Source organism: Schistocerca serialis, chromosome 12 (genome assembly GCF_023864345.2).
Source record: "Schistocerca serialis cubense isolate TAMUIC-IGC-003099 chromosome 12, iqSchSeri2.2, whole genome shotgun sequence".
NCBI classification, from domain to species: domain Eukaryota; kingdom Metazoa; phylum Arthropoda; class Insecta; order Orthoptera; family Acrididae; genus Schistocerca; species Schistocerca serialis.
In genome coordinates this window covers 14,502,828-14,524,372 of record NC_064649.1, presented here as the reverse complement: position 1 = coordinate 14,524,372, position 21,545 = coordinate 14,502,828, and the positions used below count along the sequence as shown (strand labels likewise).

At 38.6% G+C, this 21,545-nt stretch overlaps 1 protein-coding gene across 1 annotated transcript in view; it reads left to right on the top strand.

Moving 5' to 3' along the window:
* LOC126428286 (uncharacterized) overlaps nucleotides 1–21,545 on the top strand; it is a 76,968-nt gene that overhangs the window by 41,473 nt on the left and 13,950 nt on the right. The window contains exon 5 of the mRNA XM_050090203.1: nucleotides 13,479–13,577. Coding sequence (XP_049946160.1) covers nucleotides 13,479–13,577 — 99 coding nt within the window. The remainder of the gene's footprint in view (nucleotides 1–13,478; nucleotides 13,578–21,545) is intronic.

Sequence of the window (21,545 nt, the reverse complement as noted above, 5' to 3'; positions counted from 1 at the left end):
TAGATCTTGTGGAACAATTCCCCCAACCATTTTTCCTGCTGGGAGACTTCAATGCTTGTCACATCTTGTGGGGCTGGACCTCTCCTTGCCATCAGGGTCGGGTTTTGGAGAGCTTTGTGATGTCTCATGAGTTGTGCATCCTCAACACAGGTACTCACTCTCATTTCTGTACCGCTACTGGGTCATTCTCAGCCATCGACCTTTCTTTTTGCTCTCCAGCCCTCGCAAACTCTATTCAGTGGGAGGTCATTGATAATTATCATTGTAGTAACAATTTCCCCACTCCACATTCATCTGCTGGATGGATCGTGCCCTAAAGAGAAGCCTCCAAAATGGGTGGTCATCAAGGTTAACTGGACACTGTTCAGCCAGCTGGCTGTGTTTGAACACCGCAACAGCATCCAGGAGTAGGTGGACTACATCACACGAGTGGTCCGTCATGCCACTGACCTACCGATCCCAAAGTCCTCAGGTAATCTTAGGAGGCAACCTGAACCTTGGTGTACAGATGAGTGCCGTTCAGCAAACTGAGACAGGAATGCGGATCTTAGTCGGTTTAAATGCTGCCTGACAACAGACAACCTTGTAGCGTTTAGAGTCGCAAGAGCTAAGGCTTGACCTGTACTTCAGGAGAGCAAGAAAAGGTCATGGCAAGTGTTCCACTTATTCTATTTCTACAAAAGTACAGGAAGCCATCCCGAGGATTTCTGGTAAACACAGTCATTTACCTATAGCAGCAGTGCTGAAACAAAGGCGTCTCCAAATAATGCCCGGAGACATCGCTCAAATGCTGGCAGAGCATTTCGAGAAAACTACTGCCAATGCCAGCCAACATCCAGCGTTTTGCCACTACTGTGCGACTGTAGAGAGGGGCAAGTTGGATGTCAGATGCCACGATTCTGAGTCTTACAACTGCCCTTTCTCCTTGTGGTAGCTGGATTTGCCACTGTCAGAGTCCCATAATACTGCGTCCAGTCACGATGAAATCCGGTACTGCATCCTTCGACATTTGTGAACAGTATCAAAGGACATACCCCTCGAATATTTTAACTTAATATGGCAGTCAGGTCAATTCCACAACCTGTGGAGAAATGCAGGAAAGGACTGCACATGTCCCAGTATTTTTGGATTATCACCTTTACAATCTGCGTAGGAAAGACCCTGGGGCAAGTGGTTAGCTGTCGTCTGGTCTGGTTGTTAGAGATCGTGGAACTCCTTAGCCACTCTCAGTGTGAATTCTAGAAATTTCAGCCCACTGTGCCGACAAATCTGAGCAGTCTTTCCTACGTGAACATTTCTGTGTAAGCATATTATTTGATATTGGTAAGGCATATGATAAGGCATATGATACTACTCCCCCCAATGAACCATGGACCTTGCCGTTGGTGGGGAGGCTTGCGTGCCTCAGCGATACAGATAGCCGTTCCGTAGGTGCAACCACAACGGAGGGGTATCTGTTGAGAGGCCAGACAAACGTGTGGTTCCTGAAGAGGGGCAGCAGCCTTTTCAGTAGTTGCAAGGGCAACAGTCTGGATGATTGACTGATCTGGCCTTGTAACAATAACCAAAACGGCCTTGCTGTGCTGGTACTGCGAACGGCTGAAAGCAAGGGGAAACTACAGCCGTAATTTTCCCGAGGGCATGCAGCTTTACTGTATGATTACATGATGATGGCGTCCTCTTGGGTAAAATATTCCGGAGGTAAAATAGTCCCCCATTCGGATCTCCGGGCGGGGACTACTCAAGAGGATGTAGTTATCAGGAGAAAGAAAACTGGCGTTCTACGGATCGGAGCGTGGAATGTCAGATCCCTTAATCGGGCAGCTAGGTTAGAAAATTTAAAAAGGGAAATGGATAGGTTGAAGTTAGATATAGTGGGAATTAGTGAAGTTCGGTGGCAGGAGGAACAAGACTTCTGGTCAGGTGACTACAGAGTTATAAACACAAAATCAAATAGGGGTAATGCAGGAGTAGGTTTAATAATGAATAGGAAAATAGGAATGCGGGTAAGCTACTACAAGCAGCATAGTGAACGCATTATTGTGGCCAAGATAGATACGAAGCCCACACCTACTACAGTAGTACAAGTTTATATGCCAACTAGCTCTGCAGATGACGAAGAAATTGAAGAAATGTATGATGAAATAAAAGAAATTATTCAGATAGTGAAGGGAGACGAAAATTTAATAGTCATGGGTGACTGGAATTCGAGTGTAGGAAAAGGGAGAGAAGGAAACATAGTAGGTGAATATGGATTGGGGGACAGAAATGAAAGAGGAAGCCGCCTGGTAGAATTTTGCACAGAGCACAACATAATCATAACTAACACTTGGTTTAAGAATCATGAAAGGAGGTTGTATACATGGAAGAACCCTGGAGATACTAAAAGGTATCAGATAGATTATATAATGGTAAGACAGAGATTTAGGAACCAGGTTTTAAATTGTAAGACATTTCCAGGGGCAGATGTGGACTCTGACCACAATCTATTGGTTATGACCTGTAGATTAAAACTGAAGAAACTGCAAAAAGGTGGGAATTTAAGGAGATGGGACCTGGATAAACTAAAAGAACCAGAGGTTGTACAGAGATTCAGGGAGAGGATAAGGGAGCAATTGACAGGAATGGGGGAAATAAATACAGTAGAAGAAGAATGGGTAGCTTTGAGGGATGAAGTAGTGAAGGCAGCAGAGGATCAAGTAGGTAAAAAGACGAGGGCTAGTAGAAATCCTTGGGTAACAGAAGAAATATTGAATTTAATTGATGAAAGGAGAAAATATAAAAATGCAGTAAGTGAAACAGGCAAAAAGGAATACAAACACCTCAAAAATGAGATCGACAGGAAGTGCAAAATGGCTAAGCAGGGATGGCTAGAGGACAAATGTAAGGATGTAGAGGCCTATCTCACTAGGGGTAAGATAGATACCGCCTACAGGAAAATTAAAGAGACCTTTGGAGATAAGAGAACGACTTGTATGAATATCAAGAGCTCAGATGGAAACCCAGTTCTAAGCAAAGAAGGGAAAGCAGAAAGGTGGAAGGAGTATATAGAGGGTCTATACAAGGGCGATGTACTTGAGGACAATATTATGGAAATGGAAGAGGATGTAGATGAAGATGAAATGGGAGATACGATACTGCGTGAAGAGTTTGACAGAGCACTGAAAGACCTGAGTCGAAACAAGGTCCCCGGAGTAGACAATATTCCATTGGAACTACTGACGGCCGTGGGAGAGCCAGTCCTGACAAAACTCTACCATCTGGTGAGCAAGATGTATGAAACAGGCGAAATACCCTCAGACTTCAAGAAGAATATAATAATTCCAATCCCAAAGAAAGCAGGTGTTGACAGATGTGAACATTACCGAACTATCAGTTTAATAAGTCACAGCTGCAAAATACTAACACGAATTCTTTACAGACGAATGGAAAAACTAGTAGAAGCCAACCTCGGGGAAGATCAGTTTGGATTTCGTAGAAACACTGGAACACGTGAGGCAATACTGCCTTACGACTTATCTTAGAAGAAAGATTAAGGAAAGGCAAACCTACGTTTCTAGCATTTGTAGACTTAGAGAAAGCTTTTGACAATGTTGACTGGAATACTCTCTTTCAAATTCTAAAGGTGGCAGGGGTAAAATACAGGGAGCGAAAGGCTATTTACAATTTGTACAGAAAGCAGATGGCAGTTATAAGAGTCGAGGGAGATGAAAGGGAAGCATTGGTTGGGAAGGGAGTAAGACAGGGTTGTAGCCTCTCCCCGATGTTGTTCAATCTGTATATTGAGCAAGCAGTAAAGGAAACAAAAGAAAAATTCGGAGTAGGTATTAAAATTCATGGAGAAGAAATAAAAACTTTGAGGTTCGCTGATGACATTGTAATTCTGTCAGAGACAGCAAAGGACTTGGAAGAGCAGTTGAATGGAATGGACAGTGTCTTGAAAGGAGGATATAAGATGAACATCAACAAAAGCAAAACAAGGATAATGGAATGTAGTCTAATTAAGTCGGGTGATGCTGAGGGAATTAGATTAGGAAATGAGACACTTAAAGTAGTAAAGGAGTTTTGCTATTTGGGGAGCAAAATAACTGATGATGGTCGAAGTAGAGAGGATATAAAATGTAGGCTGGCAATGGCAAGGAAATCGTTTCTGAAGAAGAGAAATTTGTTAACATCGAGTATAGATTTAAGTGTCAGGAAGTCATTTCTGAAAGTATTTGTATGGAGTGTAGCCATGTATGGAAGTGAAACATGGACGATAAATAGTTTGGACAAGAAGAGAATAGAAGCTTTCGAAATGTGGTGCTACAGAAGAACGCTGAAGATAAGGTGGGTAGATCACGTAACTAATGAGGAGGTACTGAATAGGATTGGGGAGAAGAGAAGTTTGTGGCACAACTTGACTAGAAGAAGGGATCGGTTGGTAGGACATGTCCTGAGGCATCAAGGGATCACAAATTTAGCATTGGAGGGCAGCGTGGAGGGTAAAAATCGTAGGGGGAGACCAAGAGATGAATACACTAAGCAGATTCAGAAGGATGTAGGTTGCAGTAGGTACTGGGAGATGAAAAAGCTTGCACAGGATAGAGTAGCATGGAGAGCTGCATCAAACCAGTCTCAGGACTGAAGACCACAACAACAACAACAACATGATACTACTTGGAGACACTGTATTCTCACACAACTGCATCAATGGGGCTTTCATGGCCACCACTCCATCTTCATACAATCTTTCCTGTCTCAGCGATTTTATCGAACCCAAAAAGAGTTACGATGAATGTACCCTAATTTGGAACAAATTTCATTGTAATCAAAAACTCAATAATAGAATTTAAATCAATTAATGAAAGACTTTGCATATTTAACATTTAAATCCTCAAACAAAGTTTAAACTATTTTAAATACATATGCACCAACAAATGAGAAAAACAGAACACAGAGAGAGCAAACAGAAAAAATTTGGTAAGATGTGTCGAATGCCTGAGATCACATTTCATTAAAAAACACAGCATTACTACTTGGAGATTTTTATACACAAATTTTCAAAGAATGTCAGCACAGATCAATAGTAGGAAATTTGCTGCACATAAAAGAACCAGCAGCACAAAGAAAGAATTTTAAGCCTGTGCAGACAGCATAACATAGTACTAAAACATACATTTTTCAGAAAACTGCCTTGAAAACAAAATACATGGGTATCACAAAATCTGATTTGTGGTGAGAAACAACTCGATCACATTTCTATAAGTAGATTCTGCAACACAGGCACTTGGTATAAAAATTGCTGGTTTAGATTCACACCACTACCTACCTATCTTTCATTAAATTCAATGTCAGATCAATATTTAGAAAAAAAAGAATCAATACCAACCCTGGAAGTCTGACATACAGATGTTACCTAGAGAAAGTGATTGCAAAATTGTGGAAATTGAATTGTGGAAACACTCTAATGACAACATTGTTATATGTCTAACAGAAATCATTATTCAACTTTTGAAAACAAGCAGATTACCGTCAGCATGGACGTAATGATTAATGCATCCACTACATAAAAGAGATTAGAAAACTGATCCTAACAATTATACCAGTCACATATAAGATCTGTCCATGGCAGTTTAGAAGATAGCTGAAGGAATGTTCAGCCCACAGCTAGGAGAGTACCAAGCAGGATTTAGGAAGGGAAGGTCTTTTGCAGAGCAAATACTAAATCTAAGAAACATAACAGAAATGAAGAAAATCAGAAACTTGAAACACATGATAACTTCCGTAGATTTTAAAAAGGCATATGACCCAATTAGATATGCACTAATCAGCATTATAAATGAATTTACATTTGACAATAAAACAACAGGGAAATATCAAAAACTTTTGAAATAATCAGAAGTAAGACAGGGAGATGGTTTGTCATTAACTGCGCATTAGAGACGGTAGTGAGAGAATGGAGAGAGTCCAATTACTAAGTAGTAATTACAGTAGAAAGAAACCGAAACAAAATCACCATATATTTCCTAATTTTTGCAGATGACATGACATTAATTACTGACTTGGTGGATAGTTGCAAAGAACAAATCACAGAACTATAAAAAAAGTGAAATAGGATTAAAAATATCATTTGAAAAAACGCATTTCATCACAAGTATTAATGCTGCCCCCTCCAAATTCATAAGAATGGAATATCTGAAACAAATTGTTTTAAATGCCTAGGAGAATGGATAACAAGCAGCATGGAAGAAAATATGTCAATAGAAAATAGAGTACATAAAATGGAAAAGGCATTCCAAATGACAGAAAACATATATAACAAAAAACATTACCTGGAACACAAAACTAACACACTATCAAATGGTGGTATGGCCTGAAACACTGTATGCAGCAGAAACCCTTAAACAAACAAGATTTAGGGTTCTTGAAAAACTGTAAAAAGTTGAATGAAGAATTATAAGGAAAATATGGGGACTTGGAAGTAATAGTAATGTTGAACACAGATTAAGATCAAATAGAGAACCTTACTTGAAAATGGAAAAAGTAAGTGTAATGAGGAAAAGAAGACTACAATTTTATGGCCACACCTACTGAATGGATAATAACAGGCAAACCAAGTAGATATGCAACTGGCTGAACAATTACAGATCCAAACCCATGTGGCTCACTGAAACTGAAAAAGCCTGCCGCAGTGGCCGTGCGGTTAAAGGCGCTGCAGTCTGGAACCGCAAGACCGCTAAGGTCGCAGGTTCGAGTCCTGCCTCGGGCATGGATGTTTGTGATGTCCTTAGGTTAGTTAGGTTTAACTAGTTCTAAGTTCTAGGGGACTAATGCCCTCAGCAGTTGAGTCCCATAGTGCTCAGAGCCATTTGAACCATTTTGAAACTGAAAAAGATATGAAAAACATTGGAATTAGAATGGATGTAATAGATAATAGTATACTTTCTAGAGAGGCAACACAAAAGGCAGGATTTCAGGAAAGAGGTCTGAAAAAGGATGAAAGTGGACCCAGAAAGAAAAAGAAAACACTCTTGAAGGAGGAAGGAAAACTGGATGCAACAAAAACTTAAACACAAAGAGATAAAACCAACCTCTAAAAGGGTTATTCAAATAAATAAATAAGTTCACAGTGTAAGTAAAGACATGTGATGGCAGTTACGAAGTTAGGTAGTAAACTGGAAAATTTTAATGAAAATATATCTCAGGATGCACATTAATAAGAAATCGATGCGGCCTCGACAAATTGAGAAGTAGGTCAGTTGTTTTCTATGGCTTGAGAAATTAGGTGTAATTCCTGTAGAATCAAAGACAGAAAGCCCGCTTGTGATCCATGCTATAGATAGTGCAGAGAACAGCATGGCCTACTTCCCCAAGGCTGTCGACAGTGGTGATGAACCACAGCAATGTGACAACATGTCTTGATAGTAAATTCAGTTGGGAGCAACATACTAAAGAACTGCTAAAGTGCCTAAACAAATCTGTGTTTGCAATGCGAATGATGCCAGACATAGGAGATATAAATATAAAAAAACTGGCATATTTTGCTTATTTTCTCTCCATTGTGTCATATGGTATCATATTTTGGGGTAACTCCACAAACAGAGAAAAAATTTTTAGACTACAGAAGCGTATACTAAGAGTAATGAATAGTGTAAATCCAAGATCATCATGTTGAAACGTACTCAAAGAATTGGGCATATTAACACAGCTTCTCAGTATATTTACTCCTTAATGAAGTTTGTTGTAAATAATACAACTCTTTTTCCAACTAACTGCTTAGTACACAGTATCAATACCAGGAATAAGAACAATATAAGAACAATCAGTTTGGATTCTGTAGAAATGTTGGAACACGTGAGGCAATACTGACCCTACGACTTACCTTAGAAGAAAGATAAGGAAAGGCAAACCTACGTTTCTAACATTTGTAGACATAGAGAAAGCCTTTAACAATGTTGACTGGAATACCCTCTTTCAAATTCTGAAGGTGGCAGGGGTAAAATACAGGGAGCGAAAGGCTATTTACAATTTGTACAGAAAACAGAAGGCAGTTATAAGAGTCGAGGGACGTGAAAGGGAAGCAGTGGTTAGGAAGGGAGTGAGACAGGGTTGTAGCTCTCCCTGATGCTATTCAATCTGTATATTGAGCAATCAGTAAAGGAAACAAAAGAAAAGTTCGGAGTATGTATTAAAATCGATGGAGAAGAAATAAAAACTTTGAGGTTCGCCGATGACATTGTAATTCTGTCAGAGACAACAAATGACTTGGAAGAGCAGTTGAACGGAATGGACAATGTCTTGAAAGGAGGGTATAAGATGAACATCAACAAATGCAAAACAAGGATAATGGATTGTAGTCGAAATAAGTCGGGTGATGCTGAGGGAATTAGATTAGGAAATGAGACACTTAAAGTAGTAAAGGAGTTTTGCTATTTGGGGAGCAAAATAACTGATGATGGTCGAAGTAGAGAGGATATAAAATGTAGACTGGCAATGGCAAGGAAAGCGTTTTTGAAGAAGAGAAATTTGTTAACATCGAGTATAGATTTAAGTGTCAGGAAGTCGTTTCTGAAAGTATTTGTATGGAGTGTAGCCATGTATGGAAGTGAAACATGGACGATAAATAGTTTAGGCAAGAAGAGAATAGAAGCTTTCGAAATGTGGTGCTACAGAAGAATGCTGAAGATTAGATGGGTAGATCACATAACTAATGAGGAGGTATTGAACAGAATTGGAAAGAAGAGGAGTTTGTGGCACAACTTGACCAGAAGAAGGGATCGGTTGATAGTACATGTTCTGAGGCATCAAGGGATCAACAATTTAGTACTGGAGGGCAGCATGGAGGGTAAAAATCGTAGAGGGAGACCAAGAGATGAATACACTAAGCAGATTCAGAAGGATGTAGGCTGCAGTAGGTACTGGGAGATGAAGAAGCTTGCACAGGATAGAGTAGCATGGAGAGCTGCATCAAACCAGTCTCAGGACTGAAGACCACAACAACAACAACAACAACAACATAAAGAATTAAAATCACTTACTCTTTCCCAGAAAGTAGTCCAGTATTCAGCAACGCATATTTTCAATAAGTTACCAGCAACTGTTAAGAGTTTAGTTTCAGACAAGGCACAATTTAAACATAATGTAAAAGAATTTTTGGTGGACAGCTCCTTCTATTCCATCCATGAGTTTCTCAACAAGTGTAGTAGACCATTTTAATGAAATATATTATACTTTAATTTTTGACAATACTTGGTTGTTACAGCCTTGTAACTACCTACTGTGTGAATGATGGATGTTTGGAAAGCAGATGTAAGTCTTAAGTCTGTAAATAGTGGAAGTTTAATTTTAAATCTTGTACATAATCTGACTGTTCTTAATTTGAGGATCGTTGAAATGAATAATTTACTTTAATTTTTGACAGTACTTAGTTGTAATAGACAAGAAACTAGTAAATATCTGAATGATAGATTTAATGAAAGCAGATGTAAGTATTAAACCTATAAATATTAGAAGTTTAAATTTAATTCATGTACATAATTTTACTGTTTGTTGACTGAGGGTCATTAAAATTAATGAAACTCAAGTTTTTCTAATTACATTTTTGTAATGTGTTTATCTGACTTGTTCCACACCCAGAATGATTCCCTCTTTTATGGTTCTATGGAATGAATAATTAATCTAATCGAATCTCATGAAATTTGTGCAGCATATCTGAAAGATGTAGAAACATGGCATGATAAAATGTGGAGGTGTGATACAACTTGACTAAAATAAGGAGTTGGTTGATAGGACATGTCCCCAGGCAGAAAGGAATCATCACTTTGATTATGTGGGAAATACTGTGGATGGACACTAAGGTTTGAGAACATGAAGCAGGATCAAGTACACGATGTTTCAAAAAGAATATACATATTGCAAAGTATTATTTTGTCCAAACTTTCGGATCACTGCGCCTCGGCTTGGTTATTGGAGAAATGAGTACATAGTCTAGTGTTGTCTCTTGTTTGCTTGGTAACCGTCAAATGTTTAAAATGGCTACTCTGCAGCAGAAATCATTTTGTGTTCTCAAGTTTGCAAAGTGCAATTCCGTGATTACAGTGCAAAGACATTTCACGTTGATGTACCATATTGATCCTCCGAATGGGTGGAACATTCGCAGATGGTATCGACAGTTTCTAGATACAGGATGTGTTTGTATAGGAAAGAGTCCTGGCCGCCCTCATGTTCCTGAAGAAAATGTTGCATGAATTCAAACCGCTTTCCAACATAGCCCTTCAACTTGTGGTGTCGGTAGGGAGTTACAACTGCCTACAACAATAATTTGGCGTGTTTTGAGACGTCAGTTGGCTATGAAGCCATACAAGTTACAGCTGTTACAAACTCTGCGTCCTGATGACAAACGGAGACCTGTGGCATTTTGTAATGAGATTCTTGATGCTATTGCCAATGATAATACTTTCACACAATGCATTGTGTTCAGTGATGAAGCGACTTTCCACGTTAGTGGTCAGGTCAGCAAACACAATGTTCAAATTTGGGACCTACAGAACCGACATGCAGCCATTGAACATGTACGAGATTCGCCCAAAGTCTACGTGTTTTGTGCGATATCTCGATCATCAGTTTATGGCCCACTCTTCTTTAATGGAAACACGGTTAACGGTCAGCAGTATCAGGCTATGTTACAAAACTGGTTGTTTCCGAGGCTGCATGAAGACAACTTCATTTTTCAACAAGCCGGGCACCCTCTCGCTGGAGTTACCAAATGTGTGAATATCTGAATGAAACTCTACCAAACTGTTGGATTGGTCATGAAGGAGCTGGCAACTTAGCATGTCTCACTTGAGCTCCACAGTCACCGAATTTGACACCCTCTGATTTCTTCCTGTGGGGTTTTGTTAAAGACAACTTTTATGTACCACCACTCTGACAGAACCTGGAAGAGTTGAAGAACCGAATCCATACTGCCATAACATCAGTGCCGAAGGACATACTTGCCCCAGTATGGGAGGAATTTGAGTATCGATGTGATACTGTTCATGTCGCTGATGGAGGGCATACTGAACAACTGTAATCTGAACTTGAGAGGTTCGTAAATATGTGTGTAAAGTTTCATATTCATATGTCTTAAAGTTTAATAAATATATGCATTCAAAAAACATATATTCTTTTTGAAACACCCTGTAGATGTAGGATGTAGTAGTTGCGCAGAAATAAAGAGGACTGCACGAGATAGAGTAGCGTGGAGAGCTGAGTCAAAATGCTATTCAGACTGAAGACCACAGTTGCGGTCTGAGGGGAGACAAGTGTTAGCAAAAGTGTAACGGAATCGTAGGGTAGAAGTAGAATCTAGTTCGTGAAGTAGCCTTGTCATGTCATGACCGGCAGAGGAAAGAGACGTGTTTGCTCCTATTTAATATTGTTTGGAAAACAATGTTGTTTCATGTTCAGTGTGGAGCTTGTCTGGAAATAGATGGATGATAGGCGCACATATAGTACATAATATAAGAGCAGTTAGTGGCTCTGGCATGAGGTGGCCCCACCTGTGGACATCTGAGTGACCTCACTGGCTGGTGAGGCCACAGCAGATCTCTCGGTGGTGCTGTTTGAAATACGGTGGAAAATGTGTAGAGGACTACAGGTGTGGTCCTGTATTCAATCTAAAGGGTGGCAAACAAAAGTCACAATTTGTTCCTTACATAATTTATAAGTCACATTAGATATCCTGTTGAGCATCTCAACTGTAGTAACAGTTGAGCTGGAGAAACAAATGACTTACGAAATCATGTGCAGTTCATGATACCTTCACTAGGAGACTAGTGTTTACAACATGGCTGACTTAGGAAGGCTAAACTACAGCAGTGATCGCCAGTTGTGTTTCTTTTTCACGAAGTGAGAAGTCCTATTTTGACTCAGAGGAGTTTTGACAACAGTTTAACACAAGGTGGGTCCCTTACAAGATAACAATTCACAGGCTGTATGATCAGGTTGCACAGGAAGGTTCAATATTGGAAGCGAAACCACCTCGGCTGAAGCCTGTTTGTTTGCCGGAGAGTACTCAAGTGGTACAAGTTGCTCTACAAGGAAGCCCCGGTGAAACGTGCAGAAAGGGAGCAATGCAATAGAGCATATCCAGATGCTCTGTTCAATGGATTCTTAAAAGTGATCTCCAGATGTACGTGTACAAAGTTTACCTCTGCTCATAAGCTCTCTGCAGACTACAAGAGGCAGAGACTTCTGTTTGCCCGCTGCACGGAGGATAGGAAACAAACTCTCAATGACGTTTGGTTTTCAGATGAGGTGCATTTTCATTTGGATGGTCTGTTTTTAGATTAGATTAGATTTACTTTCATTCCAATTGATCCATAGTGAAGAGGTCCTCCAGGATGATTAACAAATAAAATAAACACTGTTGAGGTACTGAAAAACAGCAACTGCATCATGAATGACATCGTGCTGCAAGGATTACAGTGTGGGTTGCAATTTCCAGTCATGGACTTCTTAGACTTTTTTAAAAAAAAAAAAAAAAACTGTTAGCAGTGCACTTTATTTGAGCATGCTCCAAAATAATTCTATTCTGTAGCCTCTTGCTACTGTATTGCCCTTCCACACGCAAACACTGTGTTGGATATCTTACACGAGTGTTTTCCAATATGGGACATTTCACTCAGATTTCCAAGACATTTCTATGAGAGGCAATTTTGGCCCCCAATAGTCCAGACCTGAACCTGTGTAACTTCTTTCTTTTGCAGTATCAAAAAGAAACAATTTTTCCCTAACGTCTACATGATTTAATTGAGCTTGGGCGCCTTCACTCTTGCAGTCAAATCATGGAAGAAGTGTGCTGTAGGGTTATCGCTAGTATTAGTGTTTGTGTCAAGGAAGTTGGGAATCAAAACAGTGGACATATTTGGGCATGATCTGAGCTCTAGAACAATTGTCCAGAGGTTTTCCATGGTGGTAGATGTTTCTTGAGTGTTTCTCGACAGTGAAGTGTATACCAAGAAACAAAATGGTGACACATTTTATGTGACACCCTTTACCAAAAATGAGCTGAAGTTGCTAAATTGTTTAGCAAATTATTCCACATTCAACTGATTTTTATTCACAGTATAACTCAGTTCAAAATTAAATTCATTAATTGATATAAGCAAGTAGGTACTTTGACTTTGAAATTATAATGCACCAGTCATCTCTCAGAACTTGTGGAATCCAAAACTGCCTCTGAGTGTAAATTTTTTCTTTGTTAAATTACAGATTTTGGTAAGTTAGAACAACAACAGATTTGTTTGTCTCCACAAACTAGTTAATGAAACAAATAAAACTTGTAGCTGGGCACCATCTCTGGAAATAAGAACATGAAAATACTGCAACAAACACAAAATTGTGATTTTTCCTTCTATACAGTGTACTTTTGCTATTAATAAATATTGTGAAACATAACTTGTTTTAGTTACAATTTATAACCTAAATAAACTTCTGTGTTCTTTTTATAGGCGTACATATACACAAAGGCAACCAAGATTTTTGGAGTGGAAATAAATAAAGACTTCTGTAATCTACAACGCGATATTATCAAGAAATATAATTTCCAGGTATGTGATCAAAAGTAATTGTTAATACCATACAGACAATTGTGAGGGGAGTAGAAATACTGGAAGAAGTGAAGATGATTCCCTGGTCAACGGCAGATAAAAGAATCGAGCAGTTGGCTGGCACTTAGACGAATGCTGCAGTGCCTCAATTCTGTATGGTGAGGGGTGGGCTGCTGTATTCACTCCTCTTGGTAGTATTACCGAGTGTGTCTGACAGTTAGTTGCAAGCAAATATTAAGTGTAGTTGCTTGAGTAGGACTAAAAATAATATAGTTATTAATGTTAACATTAGCGTGTGTGTGTGTGTGTGTGTGTGTGTGTGTGTGTGTGTGTGTGTGTGTGTGTGTGTGTACGTGTACTGTACCGTACTGTGCTGTGCTGTGCTGTAAACTGACTAGTTCCACATAATTTCGATAAAAGAATGGTTCAAGTGCTCTGTGGAACATAACTTAACTGGTGGAGAGACATGTCATTAATTGACACAGGACATCAAACACACTAAACTGAAGTACACTTTTACCATAATCTTCTTGAATTCTTTGGCTGATGGTTGACTGGCATTTAGTGCTTCTTGTTGGAGGCCAGATTGTCATATTTACAGATACTTTTTCTCATTGGTCTCATTATTCTTAGCACATGCCGTAGCCACTGATATTGATGCACATTTAGATATCTTTTATGCTTACAATTTCTTCCCAATTTTTTTTAGTAACTGGCATTTTATTCATAGTCATATTCATGGTCAATATCAATTCAGGCAGGCTAGGAAAAAATCTTAGCTTCATGATCTCGGATGTTATTTAATTTAGCATACGTTAAAATGCAGGACTAAGTAAGGAACACGTGCTATTTTGTTTTCTCCAAAAAAAATTCTGCTCTAAGATACAACCCTCCAAAGATGGCACTGTGCATGCCATTTTGAAGATACAAATTTTGGAAAAACGTTTTAAAATGGTGTGTCTCTGGAATAGTGCTAGATACTGTGTTGTTATTGTTTTTACTTGAAAGGTAATTGTTTTATGATTATAAAGAAATCCTCCGTTTGGACTTACCTGTCAACGTTCTTTTCCTATAGCGTTCTGAACTTTTTTATAACATATGAATTTTTTTTTATTCTTCATAAATGTCAATCAATATGATTTTTATTTTTTTCTGTTGATTTATACCATATAGTTCTACATTCCCTGAAAAGGAGAACTTCCACTTTTATGTTGAACAGGTTTTATAAACAATTGAAATTTTTGCCATACGTGAAACCTGTTTTATCATCACATAACAGGCTCATAAAAATCAAAACCTAACATAATTGTAGTTTTGAAAGATGAGTAAGAGACTCATTTTTCAAACATTTTAAATGGTTCCAAAATTTATGTGAAAGGTCCAAAGACTTAAGAGTTTCAATTTATACAACTTCTGTGCACTCTGTTTTGAACTGAAATTAGCCATTCAGTTAACTAAAAATGTGTCCCCCTTCTCACATTGTGATTCTGAATATTATCCTGCTGATTCTGAGGTGTTTAGCAAATCAACAAAATTTCTTCTTTCTTGCTCTTTAAAGCGCGTGCAATATGAGTTCGCCCATCACTTTGAGTCCAAAAATGTTACTTTTGAATTCCTTTCACAGTAGTAGTTTGTTTGGACCATTATTCTATTTTCTGCCCACAGAATTCCTTCATTTCCTCTTTGGACAAAAGAATGAGAGCTGTGGATGTGTAAGATTTTAAGACTCTCGTAAAATGCTCAGCATTCTGAATCGCAGCTATATTTGGTCTGAAAAGATTATGTTTTGTAGCCTGGTGCTTCAGCAGGCCTCCTACTCCATCCTGAGGCCCCTTCCTGTCACCAGTAGCACTGTATACCCAGTCAGTTGACACAAGCGACTTACTCAATTCAAACAGCTGGTAACGATTTGTAAAATGACTAGGAGCACCATCAGAAATAATGATGATTTTCTCTGCCCCTGTTTGCAGTTGAAGAATTTTGCACATTGCTAGGAAAGCTTGTGCTGAGTCATGTCCTGTGTCATCACTTATAATTGCAATACTTGTGGTCTTGTTTTGAAAATATGTCACTGCTGTAAAAATGAAACCTGGTCATTACTCCAATTATACCCTGTACTTAGAAACAGAATTACAAACCAGTTCTCAGCAAAATCACGGTGAAGCACTAAACATACTTCTTCAGCCTGTACACGCCCTTTTATTGCAGCAGTGTGGTGTTGTTGCAATTTCTTCAGACTGACTATTTACAAAGTTCATCATTGAAACTGTCAAATGCAACAGTTTCCTCAATTAGTTTATTTTCCTCCCATGTTGCATATGTAATTTCTGCAGAGTTATCTGCTACATTTTCCAGGCCAAGTATCTGTAAAGACAGTCCTCCTTTTCCGGGGCAGTCACCACATTCTTGAAACAAACAAGTCTCTCACTTTACGTCACAGACTATAATGACATCACACGCCCAACTAAGGTGTTTGTCATGTGCTCCAGTAAGTTCTTCAAAGTTACCACACAAAGTTGAAAATTCGCACAGTATACACATAAACAGACATCTCTACGTGGATGTGGAACTACCCACTTTGGTTGTAGTGCATAAAATTTTGATCTTTCAATATGTAAAGTTCTATAATTGCTCTTACAAATTTCAAACATTCCTTTAATACTGCGAGTCATGTACCTCTTCGCTTTCACAACTTTTTGAGCTTCAACTGTTTCAGTTATAGTGTCTTTTTGTTGGCACTCTGTTGAGAACAGTCCCATTTACCTTCCAGATAAAATGACTGCACTATTTGAACTTGGGCTGCTTCTACAGGATGACCATAATAGGGATCTGGTCTTGCAAATACTCCTTTTACAGACCTCACATGTCTTGATTTGTCTACCATGTACTTTGATACTGATGGAATGTGGTGCAAAATTGTTTTCTTCGAAAATGGCTCTTGAATACTAGTTAAAACATGCACCTTTTCACTGCACAATATTCAACAGCTGAATTGATATCTGTGAAAAATTCCTGGCAAGAGGTGCAAGAGTGCTTTGGTTCATTTTCTTCTGAGGATGGAATTTCTACTTTGAAGAGTGTGGTCAGTTTTGCTGTAGTGTATTCATCCATAGCTTTAGTAATTTCTCTGCACTTTCTTGATCCACAGAGCTTATGACTTGACTTCATTGACCACAGTTTCTTAACAGGACTAACACCTACTTCTGTAGTTGACTGATTCAGGGTATTTAATTCTTCCTCTATTGATGCAGAATCTGTATCATTTGCACCATGGGAGGCTTCACCTTGTTCAGATACTATCATTGTTGTTGTTATGTCAAAACATTTAGAACACAAAAAGTCGTCACTGGAAACATTTTCACTTTGAAACAGTATTCAAATGAGAACAAGTATTTCAACCTGAACAAAGTCTGCTTTTTTGTTTGTCTTATATATCACTCTTTTATGGATATGCAAATAGTCAGCACACTTCACTCTCACTTGGCCCCAGTCAGAAGACATTTCAAACAGTCCTTTTCATGACATACACTGCAACTGTGTCATCTGGCAAATTCCTCACGAAAACATAGAACTCACTGCATGGTCTCAGATTCCTTAGAAGCCTCTTCAGTAACCAAATTCAACAGGATGGCATCACTCTATATCAAGGGGGGATGACTGGCTAATTTCCGTACAGAACAGAGTGCACAGAGGTTGTATGAATAGAAACCTTTAAGACTTTAGACCTTTCACGTACATTTTGGAGCCATTTAAAATGCTTGAAAAATTAGTCTTGTACTCATCTTTCAAAACTAAAATTATGTTGAATGAGGCTAGGTTTTGATTTTTTATGAGCGTGTTATGTGATAATGTGGTGATAAAACAGGTTTTATGTATGGCAAAAATTTCAATTGTTTGTAAAACGTGTTCAACCTAAAGGTGGAAGCTCTTCTTTCCAATGTAGAACTATATGGTACTAATCAACAGAAAAAAAATCAAAATGTTATGGATTGGCATTTTTGAAAAAAAAAAATTCCGTAAATTATAAAAAAGTTCATAATGCTATAGTATAAGAACTTTGACAGATAAGTCTAAATGGAGGATTTCTTTGTAATCATAAACAATTATCTTTAAAATAATAAAAAAAAAATACCTAGAACTGTTCCAGAGATACAACATTTTAAAATTTTTTCCAAAATTCGCATCTTCAAAATGGTGTTTGCTGTGTCATCTTTGGAGGCCTGTATCTCGGGGCAGGAATGTTTTTTGGAGAAAACAAAAAATACATGTTTCTTACTTACTCCTGGATTTTAACATATGCTAAATTCAATAACATCAGAGACTATGAAGGTAACCCCCCTGCCTGAAGTGATACGGATTATGCCAACTGTAGATTTCAGCAGCTGTAGTACATATTCTTTTTGCAATAAAATTCAGTTGTCAGGTACAAATATATTCCTATTTTGCTTTACCGGATTCGACAAATTAATTTGTCACCTTCATAAGTTTAGTATTGGTTTAGAGATGTCTATATATATTCTCCAAAAAAGCATAATGCTGTGATACGGCCAGACTGTACTTATTGTATGTGATTATCATAAACAGAGATTGACAGTTTACAGTAACTGAATAACCTCTATGTATCTAGATATATTTAGATCTGTTTAATGCTTAGAATTTCTTCCCATTAATTTTTTAGTATCTATCATTGTATTCATAGCTGTAAATTGCAGCAACTTTGTCAGCTGCAAAGTTGGAGTCAGAGTGTCTGACTTCAGCTGCCAGAGGCTGTGGTCTCTACTACAAAGTGCCACACAGATGTAGAGGTGTACTGCAGGCTGCAGCATATTCACACGTGATATCGATGTGTGTGTATGGGACTGAAGGCATACAAACTATTTTCATGGCTGCAAAATTGAAAGGAAATTGTCAGTGACATTCCACATTTGCATTAACATCTGTGATAAGTTGAACAACAGATGACACAAGGCAAGTGTCTGTGACGAGCACAGAATTAGCCACTGTCTCGAAAGGTCCGTATCAGAGGAACCGAGGTTAGTGAGGGTGGTGTCAAAGTACTCATTCGGTGAGATTTCATCGGTAGTATATCGGGTCACAACTTGGGGTTCACATGTCTACTGTAGAACAGAGCATGACACAGGTGCAGACTGCTGGAGATTCCATCAATAATTCTGAATGACAAGCAAAGATCCTTAGTGGTGGACTTTTGAAGCCACTAATATGATGGTGTAGTTACAATCCCAAGTATTACACCTTGCAGTCATTCCTCTGGTGGGCCCTCGTTTATAAGTAATTGATAAAAAAGAATATCAAGATTTCTTGAGGTCCACTGGAGCCTTGAAAATGACACGCACTATAAAACAGTGCCATAGCCTAGTGTTTAAGTTGATTGGTTGATATGCTCCAGGTTGTGGATCTGAATCCCGTCAGGAGCAATCTACTTCTCTTTTCCTACACCATCATATGGGTGGTTACAAAACGTCGAGTCCATCCATGAGGACTCTTGCTTGTGAGTTTCATCTTACCTGAAAAACACTCACCGAGAGCAAGGTCAGACAGTGAGACAGTGTAGGGCAATCCAGTGACTGTGTCACAAACACTTTGAGAAAATTAACTGCATAATGATTGCAAAATTCTGTGTGTGTGTGTGTGTGTGTGTGTGTGTGTGTGTGTGTGTGTGTAATTATTATCTCCCAGAGATAAGTTTTGTATAGGCAACAACCACCATTGTAGTGCTCAGCTGTGTCCCCTTCGGTTTTACATTCAGCCAATGTTCTCTATTCATGAAGGTGTATCCAAACGATGCCTTTTCTTGTGTTCAGCTTTGCACATGCACATAAGTTTCCAACAGCGCAAGTACACATGTGAATTTGTGTGTGTGTAATTTCCTGGAAATGGAGGCCATACATATGGTGCATTGCTTACCAATTTCTGTGGGAATCTTTTTAGCAGATGACAGGCGGCTGGGGCCATGTGTGTTTCATTGTGTAGTGTGTTGAAGTTATGCTGTGAAGTTGTTTATGTGCAGTAATGTCTGCTGGCTCCAAAGGAAACATGCTAAATTTATAGATAATTCAGGGTGTATAAACCTCGGGAAATCCAGGGAAAACTCCGGAATTTTTTCATCCGGGAGAAAACTGGAAATTTTCATTGTTTTAGTTTTCAGTTAAATTTTTGTAATTTTGACTGGCAGGAAGTGATACTCTAACAAAGAATTTTACTTTAGTCTGCTACTGCAGAATAACACTGCGGCAATAAAACTTAAACGAGAGAAAGAAAACCAAAATAACCTCAAGTTGCAATGCACACACAAGCGTCTGCCAACACCGTAAAGTGCCAAAGGATTTAGGACAAAGACTATGCAATACTTGATAACAACAAACTGGTTCGGATGACCGTGACATCAAATGGTTTACATTAGGTTTGGTTGAGCAGTTGCCAGCAGGCTCGCACGCATGGGTAGTTGAGTTGCGTATGAGCAGTACCTGCTCCCGCTTATGGCTACTTGAAGCACGGTTGTTAGCTGTATTAGCAGTAGCAACAAGCAGCCAGACACTAGTCAGAAAAATTCTTCTGGCGAACCCAAGCTGCCAAATTCATGCATGCGCAGAGCTGTCTAAGTTGCCGTGGAGAGGGCGGTAGTTTCCACAAAATAGTCTCCTTGTGAACCGTGTTTAGGTTTAGTGGTTTCTCTGTTTCTTCTTTGTTTATAACTCTCATGTTAAATGAAGACAAAATGGATATCTGTGAGAGTTAGGAAGTGAATTATAATGCATTCACATACTTATGGACGGTTGAAATATGTCATCAGTTTTAGTTTCCTGATTTGATTTTATTTCCAGGTTTTTGGCAGTCAAGCACTAATTGTCTTGCACAACACTGAGTTATTTTTGTTGCTTTGCTAAAGAAATTTGGCATTTGTTAATCTTTTCTGCAGAGGCAATCAATTTATTTGAAATGAAGTGTTTCATTCCACAGTATTGGTTAGTGTCAACTCTTTGCTGAATTACAAGTACCCGTTTTTATCTCCTGGTACACATGGCATTATGCCATAATAAAGAATCAAACATGAGAATACATTAGTGGTACTCCAAGAAAATTTGCAGCCCGAAAACCACACTGAAAAGCTTAATATCAGGTTGAGGCATACTTCTTCGTGAATCTGGATATACAAATGTGCACTTTCAGGCGAATTATGCATTTTAGTCTATCTTGTGGAATACCCTCTGATGTTCTGTTTTGTTTACGACGTTATGTGAGATCTCTTAAAGTTATATAGGTACAAACATGTGGGCTTCCTATGTCATTGTAGCTGCGCACGTGCAGTAAAGTCGTTTTCTGTCGCTCTCTGACAACTGCTGAAACAAAGTGTAACAGGTCGCAGCAAAATATTGCGGATGGTGGTTGAAGAGCGTTATTTTCAAAGTAAATTTCATTTTATGCAAGATGAATTAAGTTAAGTGTGCGAATGTGCTTTGAATTTCTGAAATCACAGAGCATTTGATTCTCATTTAAAGCTTAACACACTGAGGGCCAACCACTTAGAAGAATTTCGAACCCAGACACTTATGTAATTTAAAATTTTACCAGTACATTTGTGTGATGTACCTGTATTAAAGTGTAACACTTGCAAAAAGACCAATATTATATGTGAAAGCTTAATTTCTCTTGTCGCTACACTATGTGTATTAGTTTAAACCATTAACTTTGCCTATTTATGTGTGCACGCTACTGAACAGTGATGTTGGTTGCTATTGGCTGACTACGTCACATGTCATATGCTCTGAATATCTGCTATCATCGGCTGGTGAGATCACATGACATCAGCTGTGATTGACCTACTAAAATGCATCGCAATCTCGATTTCAATGCTTCGGAAACCAACGTGCTGTTTTTGGTGGAATTCAAATATATACTTTCGCAGTACGAAAATATGCAGCGTACATGCTGCTGCACATCAAAGATCTT